This window comes from Phycodurus eques, chromosome 10 (assembly GCF_024500275.1).
Source record: "Phycodurus eques isolate BA_2022a chromosome 10, UOR_Pequ_1.1, whole genome shotgun sequence".
Classification (NCBI taxonomy): Eukaryota; Metazoa; Chordata; class Actinopteri; order Syngnathiformes; family Syngnathidae; genus Phycodurus; species Phycodurus eques.
In genome coordinates this window covers 14,622,820-14,650,428 of record NC_084534.1, presented here as the reverse complement: position 1 = coordinate 14,650,428, position 27,609 = coordinate 14,622,820, and the positions used below count along the sequence as shown (strand labels likewise).

Sequence of the window (27,609 nt, the reverse complement as noted above, 5' to 3'; positions counted from 1 at the left end):
ACCACGACTCGATGTAATATATTCCAGCCCCCGGAGGCTTTAAGTAGATATATTTTTTTGTGGTTCAAACACATAGTTATGTGTAGGCATAAAAAAAATGTGCTACACGAAGTAGCATTCATTTTTCAGCTTGTAGTAGTAGTATTTGATCGACAGTGTTGCACGGACGTGGTTTCAGCAAATTCAGTTGATGCACCCACAGTATTTGAGAGCGATGAGGATGGCTTGATTTTTCACGATTTTTAAGTCATTTTATGTAATTGACAATTTTTTTCATCATTCAAATTTGACAGGGTTGTTAACACTGGTGTATCAGATTTAGAAGACGTCGCTTTACAGGGACTTTAAATTCTCTTCCACTCTATGGCAGAAATGCAATTAACCTGTGTCCACCCTTTGCTATTCTTACAACAGAATAATAGGATATGCAGGTCCAGATTCCACTCGGAGTAAATAGATTTGTGAGGAAATTGAGACGACATTATCATTATATGTATTTTCTTTTTTTTTTTTTTTTTGGTAACATAAAAAACTTTTCTATGACCTTCTAAACAGTGTTATATGCAGAATTCCCTCGAAACTTGGATATCATATCCCAAGGGGTGACCCATAGGAAAGAAAGTAAATATAAATGACGCCCATGCAATTTGATGTGCGCATTTCGCTTTAACAAAACCCCAGTGAGCTAGATTGTGCCTGACAGGATTGACTCGGGGAATAGTAGTGGGGCCCAATGTGTATTAGGGTTAACCGCCGCGCCATTTTCCTCCATTTATCCACCTGGCTAGCTTCTTCAAACGTCTTCGTGTTTCGGGTCGTCGGGGAGGATACAAACAACGGTTTACTATAGCTAGTTGAATTCTATCCCGTTCCCGTCGACATGGACGAGGAATATTATAGCGGCGCGGGGGACTGGGAAGGCCCGGACGCTAACACGGTAAGAACTTGTTGCTGTTTGGCCACTTATTGTTAGCATGTTAGCATGACAGTTGAATGGGAGCAATGCTCTTGGGATTGAACACTCTCTTCATACAACAGTCGGACAATATCATTGTTTAGGTCCGGTTAGTTTCTGCCTTTTTATTTTTATTTTTAAGGAATCCACATGTAAGTTAATTGGCTGCTACGTGCTAATAGATTGATGTATTTACATACATTCAATCAATCAGCTATATTTACAGACTCGAGCTGACAAAAGTCATTTCAAAACCTTGTCACGCCATTAATAAAACCTAAAACCTGTACAACTCTTCGTGGGAGTGGTAAAAAAAAAAATTATAATCTGGTTGCACAAGTTTGCACCCCCTCTTAAAACTATGGATGTCTTTGTGTTGAGATTCAGAATCAAAATTAAAAGAATCACCAAAAAGGTTTACAATTGGTTTTATCAGACCATAACACATTTTACCCACATCCATTTGGGATGGATGTGCCGAGACATATGAAGAAGACTGGAGATTGTTTGTTGTCTCAATCAGTAATTGCTAGAAATTTCTGCGGCTCCTTCAGTTTTCTTCTCATTTTTTCATCAATCTTGGAGGGGCGTCCAGGTCTTGATCATGTCACTGTTGTTCTGTATTTTTTTCGACTTGATAATGGCTGTCTTCACTGTGTTCCATGCCATGGTATATTGAATTCCTTGGAAATTCTTTTGAACGCTTCTCGAATGGATACATTTGAACAGTGTAACTCTCTGACGCTGTGGAAGCGCTCTGCGGACCATAGCTTGTTCTATAAGTTCTGACATTTGAAATGTCAAAACAAATCGCAGCGGACCTCTTCTGAACCAGCAACACCTCATTACTGGCCAAGAAAGCTCACCAGCGTCTCTACTTCCTGTGCAGGCAGAGAAGAGCCAGACCCCTAACCCCCATCATGTGCTCGTTCTACAGAGGGCCCATAGAGAGCATCTTGACCAACTGCATCACTGTGTGGTACGGAGCCTGCACCGCATCATGCCGCAAGACTCCCCATCGCATAGTGAGGGCAGCTGAGAAGATCATCGGAACCTCTCTTCCCTCCCTGCGGGACATTTACAGCACCCGCAAAGCCCTCCGCATAGCGGGGGATGCCACCCATCCGTCACACAGCCTCTTCAGTCTGCTGCCATCAGGGAGGAGACTGCGGAGTCTGCGGGCCAGGACTAGCTGACTCAAAGACTCTTTTATTCATCAGGCTGTCAGGAAGCTGAACTCGCTGCCTGCTCTGCCCCCTCTACCTCTTCTGTCGTCTGCCTACCTGACTTCTGAACTCTGACGCCCCGCAAACATGTAGATGCACACACACACACACACACACAATACACGCGTACACATTCACACCAGACTCAGGGTCGCACTAACCACTTTAGCAGCATTGGGGTTTTATCATCTAATTTATAAATGTCTTATTTGCATTGGTTCTCTGACCTTGACTATATTGCACATGTCACCTGACCTTTAATATTTACACTTTCAATTAATACTTTTTATACTGTATACATACATGCAAATCAGTCGCGTTTCGACAGAATTCGCCGTTTTGAACTCAAAATATGCCATTTACGTAACTCATATCGATCTGATGAGTTTTTCTTGGGGGGGTTGGGGTTAGGGGGTCGCCGTCACTGACGTCATGGACTGTTTTGTCCATGGAATGCTGGCAGCTAGATCCATTCCACACATCCACCATCCACACAGATGTAATTTCTGAATATTAGGGTTATGGTTAGGTTCCGACTGTGCGTTCGGGACCTGCTTTGTTTGGACAAGTCACAGGAGTTGACGAGACCAGAAAAAAACACTGTGCTTTTATTCCGTAACAATGATATAAATGTCGCTCGCTACTTTTATTCATCAATTATTGGTTATTTATCAGCTATTTCGTGCGTGAGACTACGACTTCGACTTCCGCATTGGCCACTGTTTGCGTCAATCCAATTTAACTCTCACAACATATTCCATTGGGCTTTCTGGGCATAGGTATTAACACTAGGTAAGCCAGCCCAGCTGATTGTCTTGCCTACGTGGCGGCCATGTTGAGAAGGTCATCGTTACCATGAAGGCAATGTTTTTTTTTTGCTCACTTTTTCATGCCTTTGGTGTTTGCATGTCTGTGTATATACTGTAGTTTATTTACCTTTTATATTGATGTTATTATTTGTAGTCTTTTGTAGCAACGCGGGCCAATGAGTACCTCTGTATGTGTTACGCATATTGATGAATTGACAATAAAAGTACCTTGGGGGAAAAGAAAAAAAAAACATACTGGAACAGCTGAACTGATGACTCCATTTAATGAGTTTGACTGTAATTGGTTTATTCTGAGCACAGCCACATCCCCAGTCACAAGCGGGTGTGCAAACTTGTGCAACCACATTATCGCAGTTGCACTTTGCAGAAACATAAACCATAAAGACAGTCTTGCCTTTTTCTTGCAGGAGGATGCATATGTTGACATTGAAAATTTGGGGAAAATCCAAGAGGATTGTCTGAAGAAATTTTCCAGCAGGGATTACATCATGGAGCCTGCCATCTTTAACACCCTCAAAATGTACACACCCGTCTGTTTTCCGCCAGTTTCAGCCAGCTGTCATGCAAGCCATGGCAGCTTTTTTTACAATGATAGGACAGGGACGATAAAGCTGAACTCTTATTTATGTTCCAGGTATTTCCAGGCGGGTGGTTCTCCAGAACACGTCATCCAGCTTCTGTCGGAAAACTACTCTGCCGTAGCTCAGACTGTTAATTTGCTGGCTGAGTGGCTCATCCAGATGGGTTAGTAGCTCCCACCCTGTCTTTGCTCCTCGGCGCTGTGCATGCAGTGGGCCTTTTCATGAGCTGGAATTGTCATGTACTTTACAGGTGTCGAACCAGCACAAGTACAAGAGCGAGTTGAAAATCACCTGAAGAGTCTGCTGATAAAACACTTCGACCCCCAGAAAGCAGATTCCATTTTCACCGTAGAGGGAGAGGTGTGATTAATATGATAATCATACAGTAAAGTTCCTAAAATAATGGCAGAAAGTCTTCTTTATTCGGAAAACGCAAGAAAAATTTGTCAAGTACTGACTATATTATTGCAAATTTTATTGCAGGGGTGGAATTGCATGATTTGTTCAACTAAGAATGTAGGTGATTTTAACAGAAGGCTGCATGCATCATGAGATGATATCGGCAAAAAAAGTCAAACGAATTACTGCGGCCATTAGTTTAAGAAGGTGACAATAATACAGTTGGGTTGAAGTGAAAACATCCCTGTCTGAATGCTATTGTTTTTGTGATGAGACCACCATAAATTTGTTTATTAATTTTGCAATGTAGAGTGTGACGTAGGGCAGCATAGTGTACAAGTGGTTAGCATTATGGTCTACCTCACAGTCAAGATGTCCTGGGTTCAAATCTTGACTCAGGCCTTCCTGTGTTATGTACTCCTTGTGCTTTTTGTTGGTTACATAAAATTTATTTTATCTTTTTAAATTCATTTGTCATTAAATTAGTTCATTTATTGTATATAACATAATAAGAAAGATTGGTTAAAAACATACACTTAAACTTTTTTACATTTTCAAATAAAGAATTGGTTAGTGATTGCTAATTCAATTAAAATCCTTAAAATGTGAATTTAAACCACATTATTATTAATGTTGTATTATCGATGAAAATAATCTGCTGCAGGGAAATTTCATCCATCCATTTAATCACAGTGTCGAGGCACAAAACTCTGAGCTCACCAGGAGAAAAAACACTGAATGATGTCATGAAATCAAAAAGTGCTTAGCGAACTAAAATTGTAAAAAGCAATCCTGATTGAAAAAGCAAATGGTGGTGGCCCACTGAAATGCACTTCTTGCAGAACGGTAAAGACATAAAACTCATGTGAGTTGCACAATTTACATGTTGCCCTTCAAACTGCAGATAGAAGTGCATGCATTCTTAACTACTCATTTAACCCATTACAGTCTCGTCTTTATTACAGTCGTAATAACGGTAAAGACATGCAATGGTTCTGACACTTTTACAAATTCAGACATATTCATATCTCAAATAACACCATTTATTTTGCTGTCTACTATTGTGTGAATGCAAAATGGCTGCCTCATCCTGGCACTTCAGCTCACAGATCCCTCTGGTGTATAGCAACAACAGTGATTCTCTCTTCAGTGCCATTAACGGTAAAGACAGCTTGGGTGTCAGAGAGGAAGGACCGTTTGTTAAAGAAGCAAACAAAGGAACTCTGAAGACATTTGTTAGTTTTCATGGAAAGGGCACATTAAGCAATAGGAGATAAATAAATACTGTGTGTGTGTGTGTATATATATATATATATATATATATATATATATATACAAAAATGTAATTAGCATCTTCAGAAAACGTTGCAAATCATGAAACTTCATTTCCGACACCTAACGCTAAACACATTTTGCATTAAAAGTTTGAAAAATATTACTTTTTTTTGTTTTTTTTCCCCTCCGAAACAATTATGACCTTTTGATGGATAATAACTTCCAATAATTGAAACAGTCAGTTAAAATAATAGATCTCAAAAGGAAATTCAGTGGGCGATGTCTTTACTGTTATTGATCCAATAATATGTAATATATATTTCTTGTGTCACGTGTTGAGTCAGATTGAAGAGTGTGTGTTTTGATTGAGAATGTGTTTCCAGACTCCTGCTTGGCTGGAGCAGATGATCGCTCACACAACTTGGCGAGACCTCTTCTACAAGCTGGCCGAGGCTCATCCCGACTGTTTGATGCTCAACTTCACTGTGAAGGTATGCTCGCAGAATTTTTTTTTTTTCAATGCCTGTTTTTATTATTTATTCATTTATTTTCCCAGCTGTAAAACAAAGGTGTTTTGTAGCTGATTTCAGATGCAGGTTACCAGGGGGAGATCACCAGTGTGTCGACAGCATGCCAGCAGCTGGAGGTTTTCTCTCGAGTGTTGAGGACATCTTTAGCCACGCTGCTGGATGGAGGAGAGGAGAACTTGGAGAAGAACCTGCCAGAATTTGCTGTGAGGCCCATTTTGAGAAATCCATAGTCCAAGGTTTTTAAACGTTTAGTGTGGCATCAATAAGCTTGTGCAAGGTCATTATATTTATTACCATCCACAGTCACATGTATTATTGTCCTGTATTGACGATGGGAGTTTTGGACTTTCCCCAACACATTCCAGAGGGATTCTGCTCTCGTCTGACCACATGACCTTTTCCATTCTCCATATACGCCAACATTTACTCTTCAAAGCGATTTGACGCTTTTCCCCACTGATTAGCTTTATTGATATATTTTCTCATAGTGCTGCAGTTTTTTAGTCCAGTGCTTTTTTTTTTCCTTTTGTTTTGTGCACATTTGGGCTTGAAAGGTCAGTTTGTTAATTCTGCTTTAGATTTCTTGCTATTTGTTAAGTGATGCTCAATCATTTATACTGAGAGATTATGGTGCTTGGTTTGAGCACTTCTTAAACCATATAGTTTCACCAATCTCCTCGTTAGACCTTTTTGTTCAGTTAAATTCTACGTGGGTTTGAATATTTATTTGGGATCATGTTTACAAAACGCCCAATGTTTTGTAGTTTAAGTTCTTCCTTTTCCAATTCAGTCCTCGTACTCCCACCACACCTCCCTTATTTTTGGTCACATCTCTCTACTTAGAAAATGGTGTGTCACGGTGAGCACACTTACCTCTTCGCTCAGGCTATGATGTCAATCCTGGCCCAGGAGGAGCTGGGTGGCTCCGCTGTGCGCCGGATTGGTCAGGAAGTGCAGAAGTCGGCACACAAGAGGTACTGGGAAAAAAATTAAATAAACTCTCTGACTCTCCACACCCGTAAGGTGCTAAGTGTTCAATTCTAGCCTGACAGTTGTCCTTGAAAACGTTCCATGAATATTATCTTAGATACAGCTCTTCCTGTTTGATCCCATTGATTGCATACATGTTCCTAATGAAGCAGTGCTCATTCTATGGTTTTGCCGTGCCAGGGGCCACGATGCCAGTCAGATAACGCTGGCGCTGGGTACAGCGGCAGCCTACCCCCGTGCCTGCCAGGCGCTGGGTGCCATGTTGTCCAAGGGAGCCCTGAATCCGGCCGATATCACAGTGCTGTTTAAGATGTTCAGCAGCATGGACCCGCCTCCTGTGGAGCTGGTGAGGAAACCCCCGCCCCTCATATTCGTTACCCCCCCCCCACCCCCCCCGCACTTGAATTAAAAATAACTATTTCTCTTAACAGTGTCAAATATATATTTGCACAATAATAGTCAATTAAAATATTTGTTTTTCCTGGTTAATGTGATTTTTGCTACTGTACTGCGTCAGAAAATAAAGGCTGTAGACGTCACCTTCATTTTCACACACACGATTGTAAGCAGTCATCTGTGAGGCGTGACGATGTTTTTTTAATTTTGATATTGTTCATGTAACAGTAAAAAAAAAAATTTCAACGTGTCTTGGATTTATCCATGGTTTGTTTAAATTTAAATCCATCCATTTTCTGAGCCGCTTTTCCTCACTAGGGTCGCGGGCGTGCTGGAGCCTATCCCAGCTGTCATCGGGCAGGAGGCGGGGTACACCCTGAACTGGTTGCCAGCCAATCACAGGGCACATAGAAACAAACAACCATTCGCAGTCACAGTCATGCCTACGGGCAATTTAGAGTCTCCAATTAATGCATGTTTTTGGGATGTGGGAGGAAACCGGAGTGCCCGGAGAAAACCCATGCAGACACGGGGAGAACATGCAAATTCCACACAGGCGGGGCCGGGGATTGAACCCGGGTCCTCAGAACTGTGAGGCTGACGCTCTAACCAGTCGGCCAACGTTCCGCCTGTTTGAATTTAAATGAAATACTCATTTATTTCCAAAGTCAAAGAGAGGCCGAGCAGAAGGATGAAAAAGCCACATGGGTCTCTGGAACTGTGTGTTGCAGACCCCTGGCGTGGTGTAAATGAGGCTATCGATAGGAAGTGCTCATCCATATTTATATTTGTCCTTCCTCAGATCAGAGTGCCTGCTTTTCTGGACCTCTTCATGCAGTCGCTGTTCAAGCCCGGCTCTAAGATTAACCAAGACCACAAGCACAAATACATCCACATCCTGGCCTACGCTGCCAGCGTGGTTGAGACATGGAAAAAGGTTTAACCCTATCAAGTTTGTGCTAAAAACCCACAGACAAACAGCTAGGGTTGCAGTCACGAAGGGCTGAGCTGATCTTTCTGTTCTGATCATAGAACAAGCGAGTCAACATAAATAAGGATGAACTAAAATCATCCTCCAAGGCCATCGAGACGGTGCACAACCTTTGCTGCAACGAGAACAAAGGCGCCACAGAGTTGGTGGCTGAGCTTGGCACTCTGTACCAGTGCATACGGTGAGTGGAAGCATGCTAAATTAAGCCTAATACAGTCAAAACACATTTTAGCCCGACAGCTGCTGGCAGAAGCCGAGCAGTGCACTCCATTTAACCTCAATTGCTTCCAGATGGGACTAATGAACAATCAGTTGAACACAATCAGTTGATGGATTCGAGTGTCCTTGTGTAAATGTGCGCTTAGGTTCCCAGTGGTGGCCATGGGAGTTTTGAAGTGGGTTGACTGGACCGTGTCCGAGCCGCGCTACTTTCAGCTACAGACCGATCACACTCCGGTCCACTTGGCTCTGCTGGATGAGGTACCGAGATAGTCAGTCACGTACGAGTTGAGCTCTTTTTCTACAATGGCAACTAAATGTTGTGTTTCTTTCCCCGACAGATCTGCACGTGTCACCAGCTGCTGCATCCTCAGGTCCTCCAATTACTCATCAAGCTCTTTGAGACGGAACACTCGCAGCTCGACGTCATGGAGCAGGTGTGTGTGTGTGTGTGTGTCTGTCTGTGTGTGTCTGTGTCTGTGTCTGTTGGTTGCCCCTTCAAGTTTCCAAAGTTATGACAAGTTTTAACCACGGACACCTTTTTCTTTCCTCCCAGTTGGAGCTCAAGAAGACCCTCCTGGACCGGATGGTGCATCTGCTGAGTCGTGGTTACGTCCTGCCTGTGGTTGGCTACATTCGCAAGTGTCTGGAGAAGCTCAACACTGACATCTCCCTCATTCGCTATTTTGTCACAGAGGTAAAGACTCGAACAAAGACAAGTACGTTTGCCTCACACTTCTGAGGTTCGTGGCTTGAAAGTGGGTCCAGCCATGCATGTTCTCCGTGCTTGTGTGGTTTTCTCTGGATACTGCAGCTTCCTCACACATGTCATAGGGGTAAATGTAAAATGAATCTACAGTAATTTGCTATACGGGTGTAAATTAAACCCAAACCCAAATTTTTTGACTTGAGTTCGTTGTCACATTTCTGTGGGGCCAATTATGTATTACTCGTGCACTCACTGTAGTTGTCTCGCCATGCTGCACTATTTGCATATACTGGCCACTCATGCCAGAGTAGCATCTGCTCCATTTGCACACTGATTGAGGAGTATCTGTAACATTTGCACAACCAACATTGTCCCAGATGATCGCACTACTCGTCACTTTAAACCGCATACACTCCTTGAAGTCTCCGCGCCCTTTGCACAATGGTCATTGCACCGGACTATTGCAATATTAGTCGTTCGAACTGCTCTAAGTGCTAGAGGACTCTGCATCTTTTTGCACAATTGTTTTTTGTCAATGTCTTTATGTCCCCAAAGTGTTCTGTAAATTGACTGTCTGTTGTACTAGAGCGGCTCCAACTACCGGAGACAAATTCCTTGTGTGTTTTGGACATACTTGGCAAATAAAGATGATTCTGATTCTGATTAATTTGAGCACAAATGTATGAATATTAGGGTTATTGCACGTCAGCGTACTCAATTGTATAATGTGATTCTCCACAGCTTTAAAGTGCTGTGAAAGCTGGAATTGGGCCTTGGTTTGGTGGCATATGAAAATACAGTGGAACATCCCTAAAACAGGCCCCGAGATAACGAATATTGGATAAAACGCAATGTCAGGTGTGTCCGAAAACGGTTTCCGTTTGTCACTTACACTGCAGTTGACAAATTCCATTAGTTCCAGAATTGGCAGCCGGTGTTTACTGGCGCTGTGGAAAAATTCAGGCTGAGAATGGGACTGATGTATTTCCGGGTCACAGATATTTAAAAAAAAAAATACAGATCCAATTCCAAAAGGCGTGCCTCGCCTGCCTAAGTGGCGGCCATGTTAAATGTGGGGCATTGACATGGTGGCCGTGTGGTGATGGTTATACAGTCCCCTCCAAGAGTATTGCAGCAGCAAGGTCAAGTCCTTTGTTTTTGTTGTATACTGAAGACATTTGGGTTTTGGATCAAAAGATGAATATGAGACAAAAATTCAGAATTCCCGCTTTTATTTCATGCTATTTACATCTAGATGTGTTAAACAACTCAGGACAGAGCACCTTTTTGTTTGAAGCCACCCACTTTTCAAGTGAGCATAAATATTGGAACAGAATATTAAATTAACTGAAACTGAAGAACATTTAATATTTGATGGCATATACCTTACTTGCAATAACTGCATCAAGCCTGCGACCCATTGACTTCACCAGACTGTTGCATTCTTCATTTGAAATGCTTTTCCAGGCCTTTACTGCAGCTTCTTTCAGTTCTTGTTTGTTTCTGGGGGTTTCTCCCGTCAGTCTCCTCTTCAGGAGGTAAAATGCATGCTCTATTGGGTTAAGGTCCGGTGATTGACTTGGACAGTCTAAGACCTTCATCTTTTCCCACCTGGTGAAGTCCTTTGTTGTGTTGGCAGTGTGTTTTGGGTCATTGTCTTGTTGCATGATGAAGCTTCTTCCAATTAGTTTGGATGCGTTTCTTTCTGTAAATTGTCAGTCAAAATGGTTTTGTAGACTTCAGAATTTGTTCCTGAAGCAGCCATGCAAGCCCAAGCCATGACATTACCTCCACTATGCTTCACAGATGAGCTTATGTGTTTTGGATCACAAGCAGATCCTTTCTTTCTCCATACTTTGAACTTTCAATCACTTTGGTAGAGGTTAATCTTGGTCTCATCAGTCCATAAAACTTTGTTCCAAAACTTTGGTCTCATCTCTGTACTGCTTTGGAAAATCCAATCTGGCCTTCCAATTCTTTTTGCCGATGAGTGGTTTGCATCTTGTGGTATGGCCTCTATATTTCTTCTATCGAAGTCTTCTTTGAACAGTGGTTTGTGATACCTTCACATCTTCCCTGTGGAGGTTGGCAGTTAGTGTTTCTTCACAGCTCTTACAATGTTTCTGTCATCAACTGCTGTTGATACCCTTGCTCGACCTGTTCGATGTCTGTTGCGTAGTACACCAGTGGTTTATTTCTTTTTCAGGACATTCCAAAATGTTGTATTGCTATGCCCAATGTTGGTACAATCGCTTTGATCGCTTTTCCCTCTTCTCTCAGCTTCAAAAGGGTTTGCTTTTCTCCCATAGACAGTTTTTTGGTCCTCATATTTGCTTGACAGCAAATGCAGTTTTCACAGGTGAAACCCAAAGCCAAAAACAAGCACTATCTAATGATTAAGCAATCAATCGAAAAGGGAACACCTGAGCAACTAGAAACACACATCAGTCATATGTTCCAATACTTTTGCTCACTTGAAAAGGGGGTGGGTTCAAACAAAAGGTGCTCTGTACCAAGTTGTTTAACACATCTAGATGTAAATACCATGAAATAAAAGCTGGAATTTTGAATGTCTGTCTCATATTCATCCTTTAATCTGAAACCCAACTGTCTTCAGTATACAACAAAGGAATTTACATTGCCGTTACAATACTTTTGGAGGGGACTGTATCTATTGTCTATCTATAGAACGCTTCAAAGAGAGAGAGCAGCATGGCTGTGGTGTTAACTCTGAGGAATACAAAACAAGTCTCTGGAGTCTGGAACATGCTATTTTTGGTAGTTAACTTTTTTTCGTCAAGCCGTTCACCTTTGGCAACAGATTTGGAACTAGGAACTACACTAATTCCTCGCGGCTCATGAAAGCGACTCGCCTATGATGAGTACTGTATGTCAACAATGGTACCATGACCAAGCACAGTGTCGTTTTAAGTTTGGATAAAATTTGAAACTTTCAAACATTTTCAAGCTTGTTTTACATTTATTTACAATAACGTTGGACTGTACTGGGCGTTTAGGCCGTGGGGGAAAAAAACTACAAAACAATAATTTTGTACTGTACAGTAATATGCCCCCCCACCCCCCAAAAAAAGTACTTTCATGTAACGGACAGTCTGCTATATCAGACGCCCCTGCCCCTATTAGTCCATTATATTGAGGTTCCACTGTATACAGTATGTGAATAAAGCTGACCCGATTGTGCCTGTTCTCATGAAGGTCCTGGATGTGATTGCACCTCCGTACACGTCCGACTTCGTTCAGCTCTTCTTACCCATCCTGGAGAATGACAGCATCGCAGGAACAATCCGCACAGAAGGAGAACATGACCCCGTCGCGGAGTTCATTGGTATGTTTTTCTTCTGGTGCTCAACTGTTAGTGTAGACCGAAATACTTTTCATCATCTTGATTTTGAAAATTAACTAGCTCTGTATTTACGTTCCAGCTCATTGCAAGTCAAATTTCATCATGATTAATTGAGGACATTCTGCACCATAAAGATCTGATGAAGAACACCTCTTGGACCAGTCTGATGATGCAACTTAGGACTTTTCTGGCCATTGAGGTCAACTTCTTGATCTGATCAGATGATATGGCTGCAAGAGATGTGGATTCTTGTAAATTTCATTTTCTACAGTATAGCTTTCTCTCTCATCACAGTGAGTAAGTGAGAAGGTCACATAGCATCACTTTGAAGACTGATGTCAGCATCTTCATATTGTGAGAAAAGACTTGAATCACAAGGTTTGTAGTGTAAGGCACACTTTAATCAGCTGTGTAGGACTCACAAAGCAGCAGAACGTGACAGTGGTTCAGCATGCATTTCTAAATGTTTTTTTTATTTTAAGACGCAAAGCAGCATTTTGATTTTTATAAGTCAGCCAGTATTTTCTATTAAGTGTGGGAATTTTGCTTTGTCACATCTCATCCTGATAATTTAACATTTTACCATTTAAGACTGTTCAACAGTCTCTGAAAATCAAACTGTGCCATTCATTTGGCACTCAAATTTAAAATACATTTTACACAGAAAAATAATTAAACATTCCCTTTTCAGTTATGATTAAAATGTATCCACAGAGTCCTGATATGTCTAGACTCAGTAGTCTTTAGGGACTATAGGGTCTCCATAGGCACAGTCTGTCTCCAGTGCGAGGTTGTAGGAACTGCCACTTCCTCCCTTGTAAGCGCTGGTGACGATCCTTAGCCAGCCGTTCTCACCCTGACAACGACAACATTTTTCAACACCAAACCATCACATGCTCAAATAATATTACATTGTACTTGTTCGGACAAGCGCTTACCCATGGCTCTCCCCAGGAGTTCCTTACAATCCAGTGCTCCAAGCCGTTCTCAACTCCCCATCCCGCCACTGACACAATGTGGTTCACAATGGGGTTCTCAACGTACTCAGAGAAGAGGCCACCGTTGTAAGTGTCCAGTTTGGCTGTCGCCATGATCCCACAGCTAAAAGCCACAATTATCACAGATTACTTGCAAATAATACAATGATGCTGCTCTGGCATGAGGACATGCTCATACAGGTGTGTTTCAAGCCATTGGAATATTGTAGAAAAAAATATTTCAGTACAGTAGCTCAATTAAAAAAGTGAAATTCATAAATTCAACATACACAGAGAGGAAATATTTTTTTTGGGTATAATTTCGAGTAGGGCTACATGATATTAGGCGGAAAAAATGACTGCAATTTTCTTTTGTTCTTTTTAAATCTGTGATATATATTGACGTGATTGGTCCCACTGCTGGTCACTTTTAATATTACAGTTGGTTCACTGTATATTACAGTACACCAACATTGCAGCAGAACCTGCGCTGTGACTATTGTACAAATCCAATTTCCATCCATCCATCCATTTTCTGAGCCGCTTCTCCTCACTAGGGTCGCGGGCGCGCTGGAGCCTATCCCAGCTGTCATCGGGCAGGAGGCGGGGTACACCCTGAACTGGTTGCCAGCCAATCGCAGGGCACATAGAAACAAACAACCATTCGCACTCACAGTCATGCCTACGGGCAATTTAGAGTCTCCAATTAATCCATGTTTTTGGGATGTGGGAGGAAACCGGAGTGCCCGGAGAAAACCCACGCAGGCACGGGGAGAACATGCAAACTCCACACATGCAGGACCGGGGATTGAACCCGGGTCCTCAGAACTGTGAGGCTGACGCTCTAACCAGTTGACCACCATGCCGCCTCCAATTTCCATATTTAGTCTTTTTTTTTTTAGCTTTTTTTCACCCTAAAGCTTTTCTTAAGGTATCCCTAGTCGCTTTTTGAAGAATGGTCACTCAAAGGGTCAGAAAAGATGTAAAACATCATGACCAAATCACTAAGTTGGAAACGGTCAATTCTCGCTCCTCTCTGCTCACAGCCTTGTTACTGAAAGCAGTGCATGTAGGGAACGATGTTTTGAACTACTGTTTGGGGACCCACATTACCCTTTCGGCTGTGCCCGGCCGGGCCCCACGGGTGCAGGCCCGGCCACCAGGCGCTCACCTTCGAGCCCCACCTCCAGGCCCAGAGGGGGGCCCCGGTGACCCGCGTCCGGGCAAGGGAAACCTAGATCCATTAATAGTTTTCATAATAGGGGTCTTTTAGTCCGTGCTTTGTCTGGTCCATCACTTAGTACCCGGTTGCCGTGGGTGACTCTACCATGGGCGTGAAGCCCCAGACAACTTAGCTCCTAGGATTATTGGGACACACACACCCCTCCACCATGATAAGGTGACGGCTTCCAGGAGGGGTGCCCGAATAGTGGGGATTTTATTTTGAAAAATATATGACAATACAGGGTGCCAATATTTTTTAGCATGACTGTATACAACCAATTGTTCCATGCATCAAGTGGTTCTGAGCTTTTGTATTTTTGAAAAAACCTGATGGGTCCTCTCGCGTAGATCTCTGCCATCATCTTCTCCCTCCCGCTGACCATGCCGTAATCGCCCACCTTCCACAAGGTATAGTTGTTCACGACATTGCATACGCCAAATGTGGTGCAGGTGCCGCACTCGTTGAATGGTTTACATGCTACAGAGGAAAGATGGCACAATATGAGGCAGGTGTGCCGGGAGCACTCGGTCGTTGTCGCTCTGAAGGACCCCCACTTTGGTCTTTGGCCTGGTAGTTATTGCACGTCTCGTCCGGGATGCCGTGGGTGTTGGCGTACTCCCACACTCCACCGTGATCCCCGCCGTGGCAAGTCCCGGCTCCTCCGCAGTCGACCACATGCTGCACGGAGAGGTAGGCGGATGGCCACGCCCCTTGCCGCTTAATATTGATGCGATCTGGACATCAAATAACAATTATAGTATTTTATATTACACCACTAAACAAAAATGTCACAAAAAGAATGACTCAAAAGTAAGTCATCTCGTGACCAAGCTTGTAATTCAATTTACTCTATATCAGTGGTTCTCAAACTTTTTACATCAAGTATCACCGCCAAAAGTACTTAGCGCTTCCAACTAGCACCAGAATCACCAACATTAAAATACAGTAGCGCAGTAGGCTCAAGTGTTCATTAAAAATGAGGCAGTTTTTATTTCTAAAAAAAGCACATTTAATATCTTTATTTGTTTAAGGTGTCACAAAAATAAAAAAATAGCATCAAAGTCACTGTTCTGCTTGAGACAATTCCCACAAAAAGCTAATTTTCTTCAGTTTTTGGTCAGAAACTGGCGAAACTAACCCCTGTTCTATTGCTGATTACTAAAGAACGGAAAACGCTAGAAACACTATCTTGTCTAGTGAGACAATCCACTGTTTATTTTGGTGGATAGCATTAGAAAGATGCAGTAATTAAAATATGTCTGTAACACAAACACCTAAAGAAGTACAAGGAGAGAGGACATTATGTCGAACCTGCTATTGCGCTGGTGCTGCCGTGAGCCCAACATGAGCCACAGTACTGGGGAATGTGCTGATTGCGGGTGGTGCTGACATAGTTGATACCGCCAACGTTCCTCCAGTCCCACGACTTGGGCAGATCAGAAATGTTAAGATATTCGTGAGGACGAGGCGAGGTCCTGGAAAGACACACACACACACACAACACACCAGCTAAAAGTTGGGGTAGGAAACCTACAGTACGAGGGCCATATCAGGTCTGTGAGCGCATTTCATTCGACCTGTCGTGCAGTTCTAAAAACTGAAAAGAATTCAGCGTAACCGTGACAATAAAAAGAGCATAAACATTTAACCCCCAACTGCTCATAAGATACAGTATGTTCACAAAGTCTCAAAAAAATATGACAAAAGCAATTTATGATCTCCAGTTAATCAGATTTGTTGGTTCTAAACGTTTTAATCACATTGCATTTGTCCATTTCAGGTACCATATTGATAAAATAGGTTTAGTAAAATAAACCCCTGAAAATGGCTACCCCTCACTCCTCAAGAGTAGTCGCAATATACAAGGCATTTGTCGTGGTTTCCATCCATCCCCGTCCTCACTAGGGTCGCGGACATGCTGGAGCCTATCCCAGATACCTTCGGGCGAGAGTCGGGGTACACCCTGAACAGCCAATCGCAGGGCACATACAAACAAACAACCATTCGCACTCACATTCACACCTACGGCCAATTTAGAGTCGTCAAGTAACCTACTACGCATTATTTTGGGGTGTGGGAGAAAACCGGAGTACCCGGAGGAAACCCACGCAAACTCCACACAGACGAGGCCGGATTTGAACCCGGTCCTCAGAACGGTGAGGCAGATGTGCCAACCAGCCGTCACCGTGCCGCCTATCGTGGTTTCTTGAAACAAAATCAATATGTAGACTCGGCGACATTACAGGATTAAGAATGGAAAACAACCGTCACCTCCGTCAATTTGGGAACCGCACAAGAAATTTATGGAGACAGGGTGGAATAAAGGGAAGAGTGGACGAACAAATTTAACAAACAAACAAAAAACTTCAATATCTACTCCTCTTTTGTAGTATTTTTTTTTATTCAGTAATTTTATTTTGTATTAAATATAGCCCTCAGCAGACTCGATAGGAAAATGGTTGTCAGTACTGTGCTATTAAAAAAATAAATAAAGAAATTCACAAACATCCTCTGTGCTCCAGTACTGTACATGAAAAAAAAGTACACTTTAGTAGTAGTTCCTTTTACAAGCAGTTGTTCAGAATTATGAAACACATGACCTAATGTCGAATCTTGGGAGATATTTACTTATTGACGTTAAAACAACTTTTGTATGACCATAATAAATAAACCAAGTTAATCATAATATATATGTGATACACTGTATAAGCATTTGATGTAGATTGTGTGCTGCAGTCATTCGAGTAAAACTCGTGACTTCCGAGTGCAGGCTGTTAGACATGCCGATAACTAGGTAGCGTAAATATTCAAAATAAACACCAGTTTACCTCAAACCGAAGATGTCGTTCCTCGGCGCGGGGACATAACAGGGCTCGTTGTTGTTGAAAGACAGTCCGTCGGAAACAGCATACAACAGCACGGAAAATAAAACAACTGACGCCATTTGTGCAACTGGCTTCACATGTAACTTTATTTGCCGGTTTACGTCGACATCACCTGACACAAAAATTTACTCGCTGCATCGTCGGGACTTCTTGACCGCTCAAATAGGGACATGGCGATTTCTACAGCGCCACCTAGTGGCCTGGAGAACATCCACTACTCCCAACACGCAGGGGTTCTTCAGAGGGGGCCAAAGAACACACACACAGACTCTGTACTCAAGTACAACTAATATACTGACTTAGCTAGATGGTCACTAAAAAAAGCCTTCAAGTAAAAAAAAAAAAGTACTGACTCGAAAATGTACCTGTAATTTTAGTTAAAGAAGAAACCCACAATTGTCACATTTCCCCCACCTCCCGAAGTCACTCAACAGTTTGAAGTTAGTTTAACAAAAGCGCATCAAACCCCTTTTTAAATTTTGTGTACTGCCATCACTCCCTGTGAGCCAACAGTCACCTGGTTGATTCCCTCAATCATCACTGGGATATATTATAATCAGATTCCTTCATATTTTGGTGTCTTTAACAACAACAACAAAAGTGAATTGAGCACTCATTTGCTAATTTGATCTAATGTTACAAAGGGTTATTTCATTTACTGTGCTGTACCAATTTTCTAACAGAGGTGATAGAGAGATCACAGTCGACGTAGCCGCATTTTATTAATTTTATTCTGTGTTGTCAAACGTAATCAAACAAAGGGCAGAGTTACAGATTAAAACGAATTAACCCAAAGTGAAATGAGCACTTGCTTCGACAGTTTTAGGTGTGTGATCGTGTCGGCAGAGTGGTCCAGAACTTGTGAGAGCACAACCGTGCCCTACACCAGTCTTCTCCTTTTGCAGTCCTGCTCCATCTGCTCTTCTAACATGTTGGAAGCAGCACCCAGAGGTGACACGAGGTTCAGCATGGAGTCATCAGAAGCCTGACCGAACAGGGCCATCAGGAAAGCGACGCCGAATCCTGTGGCTCGCTCCCCCTGCCGAGGCAAGTAGTACAAGGCTCGCACTGTCTGCTTTCACTAGATTACAACTCAGTTTTTAAAAACATGCACGCGCAGACAGACATTGTCCAATCAGAGCACTGACTCACACCATTGAGCGCTGTAGGTACTCACAGCGTGAACAGGAAAGGCAATGTCAACATGAACCCACACACCGGGCCAATCAAAGCCTAAGTGCGAGACGATGAAGAGGCCAGCGCACGAGCTCTGTGCGTTCTCTCGGTCCTGACAAAAAATGCAACAAGCATTAAAAGTATTCCAGCAGCACACAAACATACAGTGAGGCAAAAAAGTATTTAGTCAGCCACCAATTGTGCAAGTTCTCCCACTTAAAAAGATGAGAGAGACCTGTAATTTGCATCATAGGTATACCTCACCTATGAGACGAAATGAGTAAAAAAAACAGAAAAAAATCCAGAAAAGCACATTGTCTGAATTTTAAAGAATTTATTAGCAAATTATGGTGGAAAATAAGTATTTTAACCGCTGTCTGCGGGATAAAGGCTTGAGCAAAACAGCAGCTAGATGTTTTTTTTTGTTTTTGTTTTTTTTTAACAGACCCGGACACCCCCTGTTGCTTTCTGCGAGGAGTCTTTGTTGTTAATGGCAAAACATGTGATTGCATATTAATCGACTTCAAGCTCTAACCGTCTTTGCGGAGTGGTTAAGTCTGCACATTGATTAATTGATTCAACCCCCATTTCCACACATCTAATTATCAAATTGCACAGAGCTGCAATGGCCGTGTGAACACAGCAATGTCCCGCTTCATAGGTTAGCCTGAAAAACGACAGGCGAAAAGATCCCAGCTCTACTGTTTTTGACGAGTCTGTAACAGTTGAGGTTGTATAAAATTTGTTTGAAAGGGAATTTTACACTTGTGATGGTTAAGAATGTTAAAATGGTATTTATTTAACACATTGCTTGTACGGATACTAAAGGTATTGTGATTGTGACAGTTAGTCCCTGGATCGGATTGATTCAATTTCAATGATTTCCGATGAGAATAGCTGATTCGACAGTAAATGCCAACAAACAAATTTCAAAGGTTTTTTTTAGGATTTAGTTGCAGTCTGAGTCTTACTCACAGCCACTGAATTCTTCATGTCCGCCAGAGCAGAAGCGAATTCAGTGAAGTGCAGCTCCGGGCAGTAAACCAGAGGGTGGGCAAGGTCGCCACTGCTGCGCCCAGCACGCACGCACGCCGTCTCCCACTGCTCGCTGTTGGTCATCACAGCTGCGTGGTGCTTCCCAGTGGAAATCCCCTAGAAAACCGAAAGACAAGCTGGTCAATGTTGACTTTGCTGTGTCCCGGTGAACCTTATATCTAAAAATAATTCTTTTTTTTTTTTTAAATTAATTAATTAATTAATTAAATAAATAAATAAATAAATAAATAAATAAATAAACAAACAAACAAACGTACCTGTGCACCAGTCAGTGTGGCCATATCCAGAATAATATCAGCGGACAGGTCTTTGCTGGCGTACACAACTCCATCGGCCAGTACCAACCTTCCCTCTGCATCAGTATTGTTGATCTCCACAGTTCTTAAAAAGTCATTAAGAACACAGCTTCGTTTGCATTCAGGTTTAGTAAACTGAACTGACTGTAAATGGTTGAAATCAGGGTTTTCCAAACTTTTCAGTCAGGACCCCAATTTCTTTTCTGGTATGCCATTTTATTGCTAATCAAACAAGGCACACAAATTTCTTGGCAAAAGCTTCATTGACCCATGTTTACTGTAATAATGTCCTTTGTGTTATCTTTCCTTGGTTTATGTACAGTATTTGCTGATCTTATGGCAATATGATGTACTTTAGTAAGTTTGGGCTCTGCTGGCAACATGGTATATGAGTGGTAGGCACACGTGCCTCACAGATCTGAGGTTCTGGGTTTGAATCTCTGCTCAGGCCCTCCTGTTTGGAGTTTGCATGTTCTCCGAGTGCTTCCACACACATTCCAGGAACATACATGTTAGGTTTCTTGTCTCTAAATTGTCCATAGCAGTGACTGCTTGCTGGTCTACATGTGCCCTGTCATTGGGTGAAACCAATTTTTCATTTGAGTCTTGAGCTAAAACTCACTTTCCAGAGTAGAGTGTGTGGATATCATCAGGCCGTGTGGCAGTGGGTCCCACGGCGTTCTCTGCCAGGCAAAACACAGCGTGGAGGTTATCCTTGAAGCCCTGGGACATAGACGAAAGCGGGGGATTGTCACGGAGGTCTCACAACCTCTCAGAGTCTGAGAAGCAAGGGAGACTAAGCAGACAGTTGGATACCTGTCACTGATAGCTCACCTGTTTGACAGTAGCTTGAAACGCTCCCAAGATGGCGGCAGCTCCACCACAGTCTCTCTTCATGCCTGGCATTGTGGTCTAGAGCAAATCAAGAAAAAAACAAAGGGGGGAAAAAATATATATATATATGTTCAGCAAATTCTTCAGTTTAAGATCTTTGCTCACGTTAACAACATTTAGTAATTTGCCTTTGTAAATGTGTGCATACAGAAAAGCTATTATGGAGTTAACTTTTTTTAAAAAGTACCTTTCCCTTGATACTGAGTCCTCCGGTGTCATACACGATGCCTTTTCCCACCCAGGCAATGGTCTGAGTGGCGCCATCTGGTGTGTGGCTCAAGACTGCTAATGCAGGGGGATTCTCAGCTGCCTTGCCAACACCATAAATACCTGAAAGGACAGTTATGCATCAGTCTATAATACTGTACACTGTGGTATCACATAATACAATTAATGTTTATGGATGAGAGTTAGAGGTTTTAGGGTTGTTTTTATTTTATTACAAGGTTTCAAAACATTTCATTCAAATGGTCAAATTAAGGTTAGAATCAATTCTGACCAGAGATAGTTTGCTTTATAACCAAAAGGAAGCACTCAAATAAGAGATGACTACAGTCACTTTGGATATCTCAGAGGGTAGGCTGATCCACTTTTCTGCAATTTGCAAAAATTAAATTCTAAACTCTCCTAAAACCAAATCACAACAATATTCTATTTTGCCTTCTATTAATTGGGTCTTTGTGTTCAACTGTGACAAAGATAAGCGTGAGAGGTACACACAAAAGTGATGAGGAGTTTATCAGACATGCAAACCACAAAGGCATGAAAAAGGTGACTGAAAAAAATAAACATTGTGGGGGGAGGGGGGGGTCTGGGGGGCTCCCCGGACCCCTGAAGAGACTTTTTTCATTTTAACATAATTTAACCAATTTGAAGACTCTGAAGAGTACAATAAGGCAAAATCAACACATTTTCTTCAGGCAGAAAAACATTTATTTACACCGCTCAAGTACATGTTAATGTACAAATTTAAGATTAAAATTAAATTTGCCTAATGTCTTTTCTTTTTTTGTTTTGGCCTCCAACTTGAGCCAGGCCCATCTCCACCTGCACCTGATGCCTGCTTCAAGCTGTGCCACACGAATAGCATCCTCCTCTTTAAGCACTCTGATTCTGGAAAAGAATTGACTAAAATAATTGTCTGGTTCACTTCATTTTTCACTCTTACCAACTTCAAAGGCTAATCCCACATGCATCCTCCAATATTAAATACAGTATTTTTCTGTTTTTATTGGCCATTTCTGAATTTGAAGTTAGTTCATTCTGTGTTGTGACATAATCCCTAGCATCGCTCCGACTTTATACCTATGCCCGGAAAGCCCAAAAGAAGACGTTTCGTGAGGTCATGTGACTTTTTTTGTCGTTTGATTGGTGAACTAGACTTATACATCACTAGCGCTTAAATTAGATTGTCGCAAACAGAGCCCAATGCGGAAGTCAAAGTCGTAGTCTCGCACACGAAATAGTTGATAAATATGCAATAACTGATAAATAAAAGTAGCAAGCGACATTTAGATAATTAAAAAGGAGTAAAAGTACCATTACCACTAGCTGCCAGCGTTCAAGGAGTACGGAACAGCCTATGATGACAGCGACGGTGACCCCCACCCTCACCACCCAGGAAAAACTCATCAGATCTATACGATTCACGTAAATGGCCCTATTTTGAGTTCAAAACAGCGAATATCGCCGAAAGGCAACTGATTAGGATGTATGATTTATTTGGACATTTTTCAAAATACAACTAAAATGAAGAAACAATTATTTTCTATGTCGCCCAGTGCCAAATGATCCCGTGGACCAGTGACCATGATAATTAGACACATTACCTCCAAAGCCTTTTTCCTTGAGCTCCTCTCCACGAATGATCACAGGAGTTATTCCGAGTTCACTTCCCACTGCTTTGATTTCCTGAAACATATAGCGGTCCCTTAAGTGTCCTGACAGATTGACAACACATACTGTAGTTGTTGGTTTTCCTCACATCCAAGAAGTGGTCTGTGTTCATCTCGTTACATGGCGTGTCCACAATGCGAGCTGCCAGTCGCACTCCGTCTGCAGCATTGGAGAGACACTGAAAAAAGGGAACGTGGTTCACTGCAGGAGTTCAGTGGTATAAAATGACAAATGGCCTTGACTCTAATAGATGCTGTGTCTCAATTAATCGCCGGATGCCGATTTGGTTCCTCACAATTTACCTTTGTCTAGCCAGCCATATGTTCTTGAAATTTTGCTCTATTTTCTCTAGCCCTGATATTTACTTCTTGTGTGGCATGGCTTGAACTTGTTTTCTAATTCTGGTTCAGTTCACAATTGTGCTACTCTGACGGTTCCCAAAACACTGTTTACAAATAGAATATAAAGATCGCCTTGATTTAAAAAATAAATAAATACAAAAAAAGACCTTACCCCTAATAGACGGCTGGTGGTCAAAATTAATTTTCCACACCAACTATCTGAGAAAGCAGGACAAGTGAAAAGACGATCACATTGCAGTCAGTACCTCAAGCTCAGCTACATCCAGATGGTTGCAGTCTTGGCCAACAATCACAAACTCCACGGCGACGTGCTTCTTCTCGGCCCTGCGCGAGGATGCGGAGCGACGAAGAGAAGATGGGGAACGCTCTGGAAATTGCACAGGATGACGCAAACACGTCTGAATGATGACACACCATCTACAGAAGAAACACACATATGTCAGACATCTCCATCCACTGGACGAAACATATTTGCGTCCCAAATAGGAAATGTCAAGTTTGAAGTGGGTGAGGAGGCGGTTGCGGCACAGGTACTGACCACGATGCAGCGGTTGTTCCCTCCAGGCAGGCAGGAGCGGACCAGACGGGAGATGAAGTGGGCAGAAGAGGGGCTGTTGTGCCTGCTGACCCGCGAAGGAATGGCAGCCACAGCTGCATAGTTAAGGTACAGAGGACAGCTGTCTGTGGGCTTGGGGCTCAAAGTATTCAGTGCAGCCTGCCAGATCTGAAAGAACACTAGTGCTGATCACAACTTCATTTTAGATGATAGAAGTTATTTTCACATCACAAGCTTTCAAGATAAGAACGCAACTACTACTGGAATTGCAGCCATAGAGATCAACATTGGTTAATTTTGATTCATGCATTTGTTTTAGACAGGTTAAAAGCCAAGAAAAACATTTGAATTGTGGGTTTTTGTTTTGGGATTAGAAAAGATGGTATTTAACAGGTGTGTTCACTCTTTATAGCCACTGTAATTTATATTTAACCAATCTACACTTGCATAAAATGTGACAGCAAGAATGCATAAGGTTTCAGTTTAATTATAACACTATGAATAACTATGTTTCTACAGTCCCTTGCAAAAGTATGATCTTGTTTTGATGCCTCACAACTTGAAACTAAAAGGGATTTATTTTCGGTTTTGTATCATTTAAGCTACAGAACTATGCCGACAATCGATTCACTTTGAATTCAGAACAAATTCTGAATTGACTTTACACGGTCTTCAAATGTTGCTTTAGCATGCTTGGTGTCATTGTCCCACTGGAAAGTGAAGCTACTTCCTCGACTCAAATCACTTACAGACTGGTACAGGCTTTGCTCAAGAATATCCCTGTATTTAGTAGACTTTACACCGATCTGATCGGCTTGATCCGTATCGGCTGATAATTAGCATTTTAAGTTGATCGGCTTTAATGTCATAATTCACCGATCGGATCAATGAGGTCATTGATCGCCGCTGCAAAAGACATTTACTCCGCGTCGCAATTGTGTACAGTATATTTTAATCCAAAAGCTAGTTTATTTTTAGTCTTGTCACGTGTCTTTTGACTGAGTACTGCAAATATCTAACCACGAATAAAGTTATTTTTTCAAAAAAACATGGCGGCAGTGTGGGACAGACAACACGTCTGAGACAGACAACGTAATGCCTGAATCAGACTACAAGACAAATTTGGTCTTTCACGATTGCACTATGTTACACTACTGCAATAAAATATTGTATACCACCGCATCACGTCTTTTACGATCACTGGGCTTTATCTTATCAACTCAAACGCGACCGGACACACTTGTTACCTTGGCAACGACAACAATAATGGATCGCGTTGTGTGTATTATAAAAACACAATGGGGAAAAACGTGTGCTGGTGGTCACCGGTGCTCGGGAGACGACTTTCATTCAAGGATTGGTTGAGGTATGTTCACGTACTTTTAATACAATACAGCTTGCAACCAGGCAACAAAACATTATGTAGCCTAGCAAGCTAGTGCTAACACTAACGGTTGTACGTAAACATGCCAGCATTGTGTTGAATCATGCTCTAAAGTTTTGGAATGTGTGAAGTAATTTGATCACAATAATTTAATTACAGTAAGTTAGCACCCATTATTTCCGTCATGACTGATTAGAATACATGACCTGAATAGAGAATACTTTTGAAGATACTAAGTATACAAGTAAATGAACAAGTCATTTTAAACAGACAATTGTTCCATCTTGTGATCAGATCGGTGATCGTTTTTTTAAACTCGCTGATCGGCCCCAAAAATCCTGATCGTGTAAAGCCTAGTATTTAGTACCATCCATCCTTCCCTGGACTCATACCAGTTTCCCAGTCCCTGCTGCTGAAAAACATCCCCACAGCATGCTACTGCCACCACCATGTTTCACTGTGTGGGGATGGTGCTCTTAGGTGTGTTGGGTGTGCGCATTTTCCTTGATGGCTGAAAAGTTAAATTTAGTCTTATCTGACCACAGCACCTACTTCCGTACATTTTGGGAGTGTGCCTTCTTATTCCAAGCTGGAAGTAATGGCTTTCTACGTGTTCAGTTAGCGGTGCCTCTTGCTTAGGAGATGCACCCTCGGGCCTTTCTGAGACACTTCGATTGCATAGAGATGGATTTCATTTAACTAATTATGTGAATTCGGAGGTAATTGTTTGCATCAGCACTTTTTAGAGGCTTCATGACAAAGGCGGTGTAAATATATATGCACATGACAATTTCACTTCATATATTTCTAATTTCGCTTCAAAACTTGGACTATTTTTTGCAGTTGAAACAAATACAATTCTGATAAATCATTTAAATTAGGTGTTTTTATACGACCTGTAAGGTAATTTCAGAGATGTGTTCGTAAATATCAGAAATGAAGTCAGCACCAAGTTTTCGTTTTTAAATTAAGTAAAAAAAATAAATATTTCCCCCACCTCATCCTTATGATTTAAGACTTCTTTTAAACATCTATTTTTTTTATTTTACTGCACTGTACATTATCTTAGTAATTCTAGTAAGCTCTCTTCTATTTCTGTACTGTTTATTTCACTGTTTTTCGCTCATTTTTTTCGAACCTTTTACAAGTTTAACTTTTAATCATGTAAAGCACACCGAGTTACCTAAGGTTGTGTATGAGACGTGCTATATAAATAAAGATGCCTTGCCTTGTTAAAATAAGTAATGAATTAAATCAGTTCTGAGTACTGAAGGTTAACCACGCCAGAAATCATTGGTCACAATCCATGTTACACAAGCAGCACAGATTACTTCCACCTCCTCAATAGGATTTTTACTATTTTACAGGGTTTTACAGTTTCCCCATTTAAGTATTGACAAACGAATAAAATACACTTTCGGGGTCGTTAACCTTGTGCAATGACATTTACATGTTAAAGTAAGAGATGAATTCACGAGGCACGTGAAGTATGAGCTCAGCTCGATGGAAAATATAGAATTTATTCTAAATTATAGTTGAAATTCGTTACTGTTCTCCTAAATGATAAAACATGTAAATGCGGCGGCGAGACTATGAGGCGTTTTTATGTCTGAATCCTTAAGTGACTGATCTGCCGCTGTGCTAGTCACTTCGGTTAGCTAGCTGTGTTAGCTAAGCCTGAGTAAGCATTAGCAAGCAGTCACTGTCACCCCCGTACGAGTTACCTCTTTGCTGACAACAGGCTGGAGTTTGCCTTTTATTTGCCCCCAGTCAACTTGCTGAAGGTTAGCATGCTGTCCGATAATCAGAATCGGGCGAGTCTGTGGGTCGGAGTCACCGGCACACGCCTTGAACTCCAGCACCACGTTCGCCATTTTTGGGACTAGCGAACGCAGCTAGGTTTGGAAAGCAGAAAGCAGCGTCGACGACGGCGACAGCGAAAGGTCGAAATACAAAAACGCGAAATAAAAAAATCATATCTATGTATATATAATCATTGCATCGCATACACGAAACAGTTTCGTTTTATGTAAAACTGCGAGATGAATGCAATATACAGACAGTAAGGGTTAAAGGATCCAGTACTATACACACGTTAGATCTCGTACTACAAAGTATGGCCGGGAAGTGACAGACGAAAAAAAACAAGTTTTCACATAAGTCATATAATTTGGAAGCATTAAATTAGCCTTTTTCCCCAAAAAACGTTGGTTAAAATTAATGTGTTAATTTATATTTATCAATCTTATTTAATAATTGGTTAATGACTTGTTATAAATAGTAAAACAAAACAAAATGAAGCATTCATACAGACATTCAACGATGTAATTATTTGGTTAATTTCCATTTTCCGTATCGCTTATCCTCACTACTCGCGGGTCATGGACATGTAACATCAAACATAGTCATACACCTTTAAGATTAGAATGAATAAGGC

The 27,609-nt window shown here is 41.8% G+C and overlaps 3 protein-coding genes across 5 annotated transcripts; 1 reads left to right on the top strand and 2 right to left on the bottom strand.

The window, feature by feature from the left end:
- Positions 1-743: 743 nt before the first annotated feature.
- Positions 744-14,977, top strand: nelfcd (negative elongation factor complex member C/D). Of its 3 annotated transcripts, none has more exons than XM_061688869.1 (16): positions 744-937; positions 1,893-2,270; positions 3,419-3,531; positions 3,646-3,755; positions 3,843-3,952; positions 5,650-5,757; positions 5,847-5,999; positions 6,640-6,770; positions 6,967-7,132; positions 7,985-8,119; positions 8,215-8,354; positions 8,539-8,653; positions 8,734-8,829; positions 8,949-9,089; positions 12,318-12,447; positions 12,545-14,977. In XM_061688869.1, exons 3-16 carry the CDS (start codon positions 3,500-3,502, stop codon positions 12,577-12,579), a joined length of 1,602 nt encoding a protein of 533 aa, XP_061544853.1. In that variant the 5' UTR covers positions 744-937; positions 1,893-2,270; positions 3,419-3,499; the 3' UTR covers positions 12,580-14,977. The 3 variants fall into 3 exon arrangements, with proteins under 3 accessions (XP_061544853.1, XP_061544851.1, XP_061544850.1); XM_061688867.1 differs by having other exon boundaries at positions 1,845-2,270; XM_061688866.1 differs by lacking the exon at positions 1,893-2,270.
- On the bottom strand, positions 12,845-18,166 carry ctsz (cathepsin Z). Its single transcript, XM_061688920.1, has 6 exons — positions 17,496-18,166; positions 15,979-16,142; positions 15,222-15,401; positions 14,994-15,144; positions 13,404-13,566; positions 12,845-13,321 (listed from the first exon to the last, which is right to left on the bottom strand). Exons 1-6 carry the CDS (start codon positions 17,609-17,611, stop codon positions 13,199-13,201), a joined length of 897 nt encoding a protein of 298 aa, XP_061544904.1. The 5' UTR covers positions 17,612-18,166; the 3' UTR covers positions 12,845-13,198.
- A 99-nt stretch (positions 18,167-18,265) lies between these two features.
- Positions 18,266-27,071, bottom strand: npepl1 (aminopeptidase like 1). The gene is given in 13 exon segments (XM_061688879.1): positions 18,266-18,591; positions 18,730-18,840; positions 19,704-19,880; positions 20,042-20,165; positions 20,703-20,803; positions 20,915-20,992; positions 21,162-21,304; positions 22,804-22,885; positions 22,959-23,048; positions 23,478-23,579; positions 23,581-23,649; positions 23,771-23,956; positions 26,897-27,071. Coding segments are annotated over 13 exon segments (1,572 nt in total). The 5' UTR covers positions 27,047-27,071; the 3' UTR covers positions 18,266-18,432.
- Positions 27,072-27,609: the final 538 nt, after the last annotated feature.